The sequence below is a fragment of the Dipteris shenzhenensis genome, chromosome 15 (genome assembly GCF_047967505.1).
Source record: "Dipteris shenzhenensis isolate YYH24624 ecotype China chromosome 15, Dip_SZ_1.0, whole genome shotgun sequence".
Classification (NCBI taxonomy): Eukaryota; Viridiplantae; Streptophyta; class Polypodiopsida; order Gleicheniales; family Dipteridaceae; genus Dipteris; species Dipteris shenzhenensis.
In genome coordinates this window covers 17,031,652-17,041,950 of record NC_141610.1, presented here as the reverse complement: position 1 = coordinate 17,041,950, position 10,299 = coordinate 17,031,652, and the positions used below count along the sequence as shown (strand labels likewise).

The 10,299-nt window shown below is 38.8% G+C and overlaps 1 protein-coding gene across 2 annotated transcripts; it reads right to left on the bottom strand.

The window, feature by feature from the left end:
- Positions 1 to 1,137: 1,137 nt before the first annotated feature.
- On the bottom strand, positions 1,138 to 7,239 carry LOC147893460 (CHCH domain protein). 2 transcript variants are annotated; one of them, XM_087385951.1, is made up of 6 exons: positions 7,119 to 7,239; positions 6,633 to 6,695; positions 6,462 to 6,542; positions 6,187 to 6,362; positions 1,469 to 1,553; positions 1,138 to 1,346 (listed from the first exon to the last, which is right to left on the bottom strand). In XM_087385951.1, the coding sequence occupies exons 1-6, from the start codon at positions 7,150 to 7,152 to the stop codon at positions 1,336 to 1,338; spliced, it is 450 nt and encodes a 149-aa protein (XP_087242077.1). In that variant the 5' UTR covers positions 7,153 to 7,239; the 3' UTR covers positions 1,138 to 1,335. The 2 variants fall into 2 exon arrangements, with proteins under 2 accessions (XP_087242077.1, XP_087242076.1); XM_087385950.1 differs by having other exon boundaries at positions 7,107 to 7,238.
- Between the last annotated feature and the right edge of the window lie 3,060 nt (positions 7,240 to 10,299).

Genomic DNA, 10,299 nt, shown 5'->3' with positions numbered 1-10,299 from the left:
TCTTATACCTAAGAAAGCACAAGAATCCCCTATTGAAGTGCAGTTCAATTCACAAGTCCGGAGGATAGATTCCCTCTACAAAAGCACAAGCGTTGTTTACATTTATCATACATATCAACCTCTAATCCTATGGTAGATTGAGAAAGACCCTATTGAAGTGCAATTCAATTCAGGATAGATTCCCTCTCCAAAACAAAGAATCACCTATGGTGATGTAAAGATCTAAAGGAAAATCTATCCAAGAGCAAACATCTTCAACGCTTTCTACGTTATGCATCTTTTCTTTTTAGAACGATGTGTCATGTTCTTTATTTTTTAGCCACAAGTAGAACATCTTATCGTGGGGTAGGTCCAGCAAACCGCTGAAAATGAAGCCAGAGAAAAACCTTCAACATACTATACTTTGAATTAGTCGCCCACCATTATACGACCAGCAGAAGACTAGGAGAGATCCTGATTTTAAGTGATGTTGAAAAGCTTAGAATTGCTAAAAAATGCTGAAGATTAAGCCACAGATGACACATAAGAGATCCTACACTTTCAAAAAGACACCCCAGTAGATAATCACTGTGGCAATACAGGCAGACAACAAGCAGGACCCAATAAGAGATCCCTGATCATAACGAGATTCTAGGAGCTTTAACTTTGTTAAATAAGGAGAACAGGCAGAAATGACATGGCTTCCTTTCCCAAAGAGCTTATAACCCAAAAAAAGCACCCTGCTTTTGAAGCAAGCTGCAATTAGATCACATTGAGCTGTGATAAGCAGCACCAAGCATCTTGTCACTTTTCAATGACACTAATCTGTAACAGATCACGAATTCCTTTGCCTCGCAGTGAGCTTGCAAGAGACACCTGGAATCAATCCACAAATTTTCAAGACTCACATGTCCTAAGGAACAAAGGAAGAACATAAGTGCTCCCGCAAAACACCTAGCTGAGCTACTATCAAAAGCCCTGCATCAGTTCTAGATATGGTACAACTCCACATGCATGCATCACATATATATGCACATATATGCATCATAGAAGCGTACATACATACATACATAAATAAATATGTACTTATTTGCATACAAACATGTAGATGTAAGGCCATACCAAAATTCTGTAGGATAATAAATTATTTAGCCAAAAGGGACTCGTAATTTTTAAAGGAGTCAAGCATCCTCCATTTATTTTATTAAAAAAAGGAAAACATCATCATCCAGGATAGTCCTCAAGACGGAACTGCAATTGCAAATCACAAAATAACATGTCTCTTAGCCACAAGTCCAGCTGCCATGCAATGTCAAATCATTGAACCTTTAGCCTCATTCCTCATAAAAAGCCACCTTACAAAGTCACTGCAACAAACACATTATCATCAATACGAGAGTCCTGTACTGAAATAAAATTATTAAGAAAAATGATAAATTTGTATCAGAGAAATAATGTCAGGATAGATTCTCCATCATTAAATACGTACTTGATGCAGATCCTCTGCGGCATTCATTCAGCATGTCAACGTAAAACTGGCATTTCCCGATGTCACTACCATATGCATTGAGACACTGCAATAGCAAACCAGCCTTCAGAGTGAGCTTTCACTGGTTGAACATTGAACCAGCACTGAGATCACAACCAGATTCTCTTTTGAAAGCAAGGTAATTCTAGTACAAATGGCAAGAAATCATAAATGGCCACAAGCACTACACTCAAAAGTTATATGGTCACACACAGAGGTACAAGATAGATCAAAAGTCTATTCTTAAATTCCAAGTAGCATTTCTGGGGAAGGTTTGAAGAGTAAATTGCAGATACTGTAGAAGCCCCTATAAAGCAAGGACAACCCTCTGTTGAATAGTCTGCAACCTTATCATCTGATCTGCAAGTTAAGTTTTGCCACAGGAAAGTGAAGCAAGCACCAAGCGAGGACGAACATTGATCTTTCATTTGTCCTTCAACGATCTCCAAGGACACATTATCCCCCGCCAAGATATGATGAATTCAGACTTAAGCAGATGCCACCTTATCATGTGATCCTCCTACTGTGGAAGCAGCAGTAATAGGAGCACAGCGGACTAGATGGTTATAAGCCATGCAAATGAAGAGGGTAATCGGCACCCCTTCTAGATAACAAGAAAGATCATGAAAAAATGAGTATTTGCATTAAAATAAAATATTAGAGAAGTTGAGCATTCCAAGGCTTGACTCGTGGCCAAATACCTAGATGAATCCAGGAACACTCATCCTCTAAAAACACAACATCTCATGATAGTCACACACAAGGTTGAAAACCATAAACTCCATCATGCATAGCAACGACTAGCTACTATGACATCCCCACTGACGTCATCAGCGCCCAACAGTGGGTGTAGACCATCGTATAAAAATATGCTCTCACACATACAAATCCACACACCCACACATACTTGAGCATCCATTTATACAAAGTCTTCGTACTGAGTTTTTGTCGGCACTCCGGAGGTGAAGGGCAGACTCAGCCATGATGAAGGCTAGCACTAAAGGAGAAGGCTAATCAAAAGGTAGTCCAAAATCTCTTCATTCAAGCTACAACTGCTTGTGAAGTCTAAACATTTTCATTTTAGTCTCTCCCCAAGGAGCATCTAAATCTAAATTCGTACTGAGTTTCTGTCGACACTCCGGAGGTGAAGGGCAAACTCAGCCATGATGAAGGCTAGCACTAAAGGAGAAGGCTAATCAAAAGGTAGTCCAAAATCTCTTCATTCAAGCTACAACTGCTTGTGAAGTCTAAACATTTTCATTTTAGTCTCTCCCCAAGGAGCATCTAAATCTAAATCTAGCTGATAGGGCAACGCACCATTTAAGATAGAAAGAATTATCACAATACCAACAGGCCGCAACTTGGACGAAAACTTCACAAGGTGAAATTTGCATGTCCGCTAATACGGCAGAAGCATATACCTAGATGAATCCAAAAACATTCCCAAACTCATCCTCTAAAAACACAACATAGTGCAGTTTCAATCTCATGATAGTCACTCACAAGGTTGGAAACCATAAACTCCATCATGCATAGCAAGGACTAGCTACTATGACATCCCCACTGACGTCATCAGCGCCCAACAGAGGGTGTAGACCATAGTATAAAAATATTCTCTCACACATACAAATCCACACACCCACACATACTTGAGCATCCATTGATACAAAGTCTTCGTACTGAGTTTTTGTCGGCACTCCGGAGGTGAAGGGCAAACTCAGCCATGATGAAGGCTAGCACTAAAGGAGAAGGCTAATCAAAAGGTAGTCCAAAATCTCTTCATTCAAGCTACAACTGCTTGTGAAGTCTAAACATTTTCATTTTAGTCTCTCCCCAAGGAGCATCTAAATCTAAATCTAGCTGATAGGGCAACGCACCATTTAAGATAGAAAGAATTATCACAATACCAGCAGGCCGCAACTTGGACGAAAACTTCACAAGGTGAAATTTGCATGTCCGCTAGATGAATCCAAGAACATTCCCAAACTCATCCCCGACTAGTGGCCAAAGCATTCTGCCAAAGTCTAGGAGAGGACTTCAACGAGACCTTATGAAGATATCATCCTTTAAAGTGTTTCGTACACCAACTATATGATATGCATTGTATGTCTCTCAATTGCACTTGGAGGAATTCATTCAAGATGAACCTGACATCCAATATGCGACTATCCCTCAAACACATGAGCATCCAATTATACAAAGGTCTCTGTATTGAGGTCACCCTAGGAAGGCCAAGCTTAGAAACTAGCACTAAAAGGAGGCTTATCAAAAAGATAGACCATAGACCATTGTCTACTCATTCATGCGACAACTACCAAGGGGGGGAGTATTTCATTTGTCTCTCCAAACAAGCATTTAAAAATGTTGAGGGCTTGTAAGTGATAACAATTGCTCATCCATCAATTTAGCTCAAAATGTAGCAAATATTATCGCATTACAACCTCTCCAAGTTTAATAAAAAGTGAAACTGCAAATGCCCAAACATCTATAGCTACATGGATATCAAAACAAAGCCTAAAGTAGTGCAATTTCAATCCATGATATCATCCCCAAGGTTGATCACCATACACTACATCATAATAAAAACAAATGCACACAATATCAACTTGCAAGAAACAGATACTATCACCAAGCCTAGATCTCCTTCTAGACCAACGCTAGAACTCTTTGCTAACTTTTAAGGGGATCCTCCAAGAATCCTATTCCTCTGGGTTCCCAAGGTGAGCTACAAACTACCCAAAAAAACCACACAATTGGCAACAATACTAACCTTGGAGCAATACAATTGAGCAAGAAAGAGGCATAGCAACATATTCCATGATTTGTCAATGACACAACATCTATTTCTACCTTCAAAGAAGACAAGAAAGAACATGTGGTTTACAACTTAAATCTAACCGTAACACTCCAATCTTTAAGCATAACATGTTACACGAGGTATTGATGAGGTCACCCCTACTCATCTTCAAATTCAACCACAAAGAACATGTGGTTCATGCCATCCTCTTTTGTCAAGGTGCATTGAATCTTGAATCCTACAAATTTGTGATGGTGGTCACATCGATTGACCTAGCTAACCTCATCTGGTTTCATTCGACTACTTCACATCTATACTAGCATGTATAGCCTTTCATATGACCTATACTTCGCAAAGAGCAACTCCGAGTGTTACTAATTGCACACACACCTATAACCTACAAGAAATCAATTGAAGATTTTTGGAGGAACTCTTTGGCTTATCAAATTTTCAAATTAGAGGTCCTCTTCCATTCAAAGCCACATCATCACCAAAATGTAAGGGGAAAACCCTTCGTACAATCCTTTTGAATCATGCTAGCTAAATCAAGCCATAAGACAAAGAGACCTCTCAACGAAACCATAGTAGTTTCAAATCCCAAAAAAGAGAGAGAAATCTTGTGATGACAACTTGAAGTAGCCATGACCTTGAGGTCCTCCCTCGAGGAATAGCCCTTTAGGAGACCCATAACTCTACACAAGGCAAAAGGTAGCACTTCTATATATAGGCGTGCACAATTTGACTTCTCATCAAGGATTTGGATCAAATCTTTCACAAGTACACAACTCCTTGTGACATATATCCTTTACAAGCGTGACTTCATTCTTTATAGAATACAAAATCTTAGGACATTTTTAGTTTTAATCCTAGCTATCTTGAAATAATCACTGATAGGTCCCTCAATCGAAAAGATTTCAACAATGTGTTAATCAATGAAAAAAAAAGGCAATGAAAAGACAAGGGGAATAGTAAACAAGAGACTACTTAATAAGAACATCTCTATTTTAGAGGGGAGGCTACTTTATGAGAAAATCCCTATTTTAGAGGGGAGGGAACTCCTCTTTTGTTTGTAAGGGTAAGAATTCAAAACCCTTAAATATACTCTACGTCCGCAACATCTTTACATAGCCTAATGATAAGGCCTTGTGAGGGGAGTAGATATCTTGAGATCAAGTCTTTTGCATGCAATTTCAATATCACCCTTTGACCTTAGATAAGATACTTCACCTTTTCACTTAATAAATTAATTTAATTCCTTAGAAAAATAAAGGTCATTTCAATTACATTTTTACTTATGGAATAATTTATTTTGAATGGGAAGCATAAACTAGCAAACTAATGGAGGAATTAAGAAGGAACCAAATTGAAAGGTTTAAAAATAATTTATATTATGAACACAAATATATATTAAACTATCTATGTAGGGGTAAAAGATAATATATTTTTTGAACACAAATACATCTCATAGAGAGAAGAAAGTTGATAAGCCCTTTATTTATTTCTACAAGGAGGAATCCCCTTTCCCTCTTTTCTTATGAGTAGGAAATTAAAATCCTTACTCTACTTCTTTGAAAGCATCTTTATGTCGCATAGTGATGAGAGCTCATGATAGATAGAGGACGTCTTGATTTTTCAATTAAGACCTTTGCATACACATAAAAATTAGTTCAGATTTAGGACTTTTAGATAGGTAGATGGTGAGAGCCAATAATAAAAATTTATACTCTTGCTAGTAGAAAAAGCATCACATGTTCTAGCATTATCGTCAAAAAATGCACATATCCACACATAATACAATAACCATCCATATTTACTACATGTGCATTTCATTTAACTACAAAATATCATACACAACTATTAAGCCAAATAAAAGAGGGCTCACATCTTGGAAGGACTTGGATTGATTCACGCAAGCATCTGCCCCGCCAACAGTAGTGACACCAGCAGGTGCAGAAGTTTGGGCCTCCGCAGGTACATGTTCGTGTGTGACAGTACGAGGACCCATCAGCCCATCAACAGCCCTATGAGCGATGGCACTCCCAGTCCCGAATGCCATACCTAGCACAGCAACAAGAACCATCAACCACTTGCACAATTGTTTGGGAACTTCTTGCGCGATTCTTTTCTGGACCAACGAATTTTTGGAGTGGCAAGAACCTTGAGCTATGGTGGAGCCTAGGCCACTCATCATAGAGCCTCCGCTTGACGGGGCTGCAGCTGGTGGGGGCGCATGGTGCACTGCCATAACAAGAATCAAAGGGCAAGTCATTATCAGACATGATATTTTTTATGAAGTCCAGAAAGGAGAACCTCGAGTGCAGAACAAACCAGGTGCAGGAGGCGGCGCCGCACGAGCAGCAGGGCGAGGGGCGGAACGAAATGATGACCTTCCTGTAAAAAAAGTAAGAGGGATCTTTTAAAATTGCAAAATGCATCTTCTCAAATCTTAGCACAGAACGATTTCGAGCCGAAACCTAAATTCTGCAAGCGAAGGCAAAAACAGTACACGCTGGTCTCTGGGGACTCCTGCATCAGTCGACTAAGGACTAAGCGCATATCGTAAGGAAATCGAATCTAAACCCCAACGAATCCATCCGGAACGGAGGAGTCCCCGCGGGCAAAGGCACTACTTCTCCCCGCGCAACAACGATTTTCCATGCGAATCTCAGAAAGGAGAAAAGGGCAGACGAGATTTCCCAAAGTTAGGTCGGCCTGCTAAGATTGATGCAAAAGAATCTACTCCGAAGAAACTAGATACGGCCAACGAACTTCGAGATATGAACAGAGAGAGGGAAATCATACCTCCTCCTCCACCACCACCACCACCACCACCACTACGGCGAGGCATCTTAACAGTCTTCTCTTTCGACGACGATGAACGAAAATCTCTCGCTGGCTTCAATGTCTCTCAATCTGACCAAGTAATTTAGGGTTTCAGAATGCAAGATCAGCTATTTATAAGCAATGAACCACGACCCCCCGACCTAAAATGAGGTTAAGCCAGGATTAACCCTTAACTACCCCAATGAGGATTAACCAATAAAAGAATTCAAAAATGTATTCATTAAGTCGTATGATTTCAATAGCCGGGTGCTTCCTCAAAAGTTTAAGCGGTTTGTAGAGAAAGTTTTGTTGGAGGCTTCGAAGCAGTCATTGTGCTCATTGTCTTCCCTTTCGAACAGTGCATAAAAATCTCTCATTCATTTCAAGTCTCCCACTCGAACCGAGTGATTTTAGGGTTTCAAGATGGAGATTATCTAGTTATAAGCAATGAACCATGACCCCCCGACCTATGATGAGGTTAAGTGAGGATTAAGTGGTAACTCCCCTATTGAAAAGAATTCAAAAATGTATTAATTGAGTCGTACAATTTAGAGAGCAATCTGCTTCCTGGAAGCAAACGATGAGCTTAAAGCTCTGAGCAGTCATTGTGTTCGGGTTGTAAAAAGAGTATGGACACTTCTTGGCTCAACAAAATAAATCAACTTGAGATAAGGCATGAAGGCTGCACCAATATTTGAAAGTTTGGAGATGAACATGATCGCATCTCCCTTTGAATGTCTTCTTTGTAGTAGGGTGAGTAGGCAAGTTTCGGTTTTCATTCAAAATCTTGATGGAGAGTCTCAATAGGTTAAGTGCATGCTGCATTGTTAATATGAGAGCTACTAGTACTTTATAGCTTGTGTGGCCATCATGAGAGCCGCTATCTCTTTTCTTTCTTGGCTACCTTCTTTAAAGCTTCTTAGCCTAGCAGCTTGACTAGTGTTGTGGAATTAGCATAAACATAAGATGAAACACATAGTAGCAATAGACAACCAAGCACAACAAAACTCATGTACCCAGTCCTAATTGATATAACACATAGTAACCAAACATAGCCAAACATGCGATACCCTGTTACTCATGTTTGGTCAGCCTTGCTTGCAGCCTACATGATGATGTGAAACATTGAAGTCATGCTATAGAACAACTCTGTGACTTAGATGTTGGGAATGCTAGCCTATACGTGTTGCTTTCTGACCTCTATGCTGTAAATAATAGACGGGTGATCTATGAAAAGCCATGTTTGAACAAATGGGATGATGCAATTAAAGAACGAGATGAATAGCAAGCACGCTGGGATGACAACGCTCAATTAGCACTTATAAATTTGATAAATTTCAATATCAAGGACATAATGATCCCAATCATAAAGCTTGAAAATTGGCTCAACAATGCAAAGGAGCTATCATGTAAAATCCATATTATGTTGTCTGACTTAAAGATATTTGAGAACAATTGTAACCAATTGGCTAGGTAGCAAATAATAAAAGACTAGTTTAGACTACACATTCTTGGTAAAGATTATGAGCAACTTGTAACAACCATGGTCACAAGGCATGCTCCATTGACATTTAAAATCATGTCTAACATTCAAATAATCATGAGCAACAATTTTGTGCTAGAGGTAGAGGTTTGTAGAGAGGAATAGCTAGAGTTAGAAGAATGCTAGAGAGATGCTAGAAGACACAATACCAAAAGGAACTATTCAAAGAGATAGAGGTAGAAGCTAGAAGAATGCTAAAAGAATGCTAGAGAGATGCTAGAAGACACAATACTAAAAGGAACTATTCAAAGAGATAGAGGTAGAAGCTAGAAGAATGCTAAAGCCACAAAACTAGAGGGAAGTATTCAATAGCCCTAACATCACATTAACATCATGGTCCTTCCAATTAAAGGGTGGCATAGAATTCTAGCGGTAGAGGTAATCCTGATGGAGGAGTTTATCAAACCAATACTCTAAAAAGAACTATAAGTAATGTGGCATTTTGGGCCCGTGGGAAGCTGAATGCAAGAAAAAATAAAGGGATATTAGTAATGCATAGTATAACACAAAAAAAATTGGACAACGACATCATCTTCAAGGTTAGAGATAGTCTACCAACTTTACCAATGAGCAAACCCAAGGACAGCAAGGTTCAACATGAAGTTTTTATTTCTCAATATTCTAGTTTAACCATGATGGTTTGTTAAGTGCAATGTGGCACAAGAGGTTTGGACACCTCAAGTTCAAAAGTTTGTTTTCACTCAAGCAAAAAAACATGGTTCACAACCTTCCAGAAGCATACTTCCCAAAAGATGTATGTGAATCATGCCATGAAAAAGAAACAACATCAATCTTTTCCCATTTCATGATCTAGGAGCACTAGCATACACTAACTCATCCATTTTATAGTTGGGGTTATGCCTCAACTTTATCCTTGAGCAAAGCTTTGTATTTCATTACCTTCATTGATTACTATTCTAGAAAGACACGCATCTACTTTCTTGAGCAAAAATCAACAACATTCAATGCATTCACAAAGTTCAAAGATAAAGATCCTTCGATGTGACAATAGAGAAGAATATAAGTTTTTGAGTTCAATAACATCATCGCATCCCCAAAGATAGTTTATTTGCAAATATACTCCTTAAGCAAAACAAAGTTGCAAAAGAGAAAGATAAGACTTGTAGCAAAACTAGCTAGATGCATGATCAAGGAAAACAACATCCCCTATTCATAATGGATAGAAGAGTGTGGAACCACAATTTCTTTGTTGAACCAAAGTCCAACTTCAATCTTGTGGAACATAACTCCTAAAGAAGCAGGTATAAAGCCTTTAGTTGATCATTTTCGAGTAGATTGGCTCTCTTGCATACGCACACATTCCAGATGAGGTCCATAACAAATTGGATATGAAATCCATTAAAGGTGTTTTTGTAGGATACAATGATGAATCTAAAGCATATAGATCATTGGATCCATCTAAAGAAAAGCTCATTCCTTCAAGAGATGTGATCATTTATGACATAGCCTCATATTTTGTTCAACCCAAAATTGTTTTAGTGTCATCTTCATTAATATCAACTATTTAAAAAGTCATGTTAAAGACACATTGAGAAAGTGTTCTACCTAATGTGACTACATGAACTAAAGGTAAGCAAAAAGGTTGGAAATAGAGGATACTACAAAAAC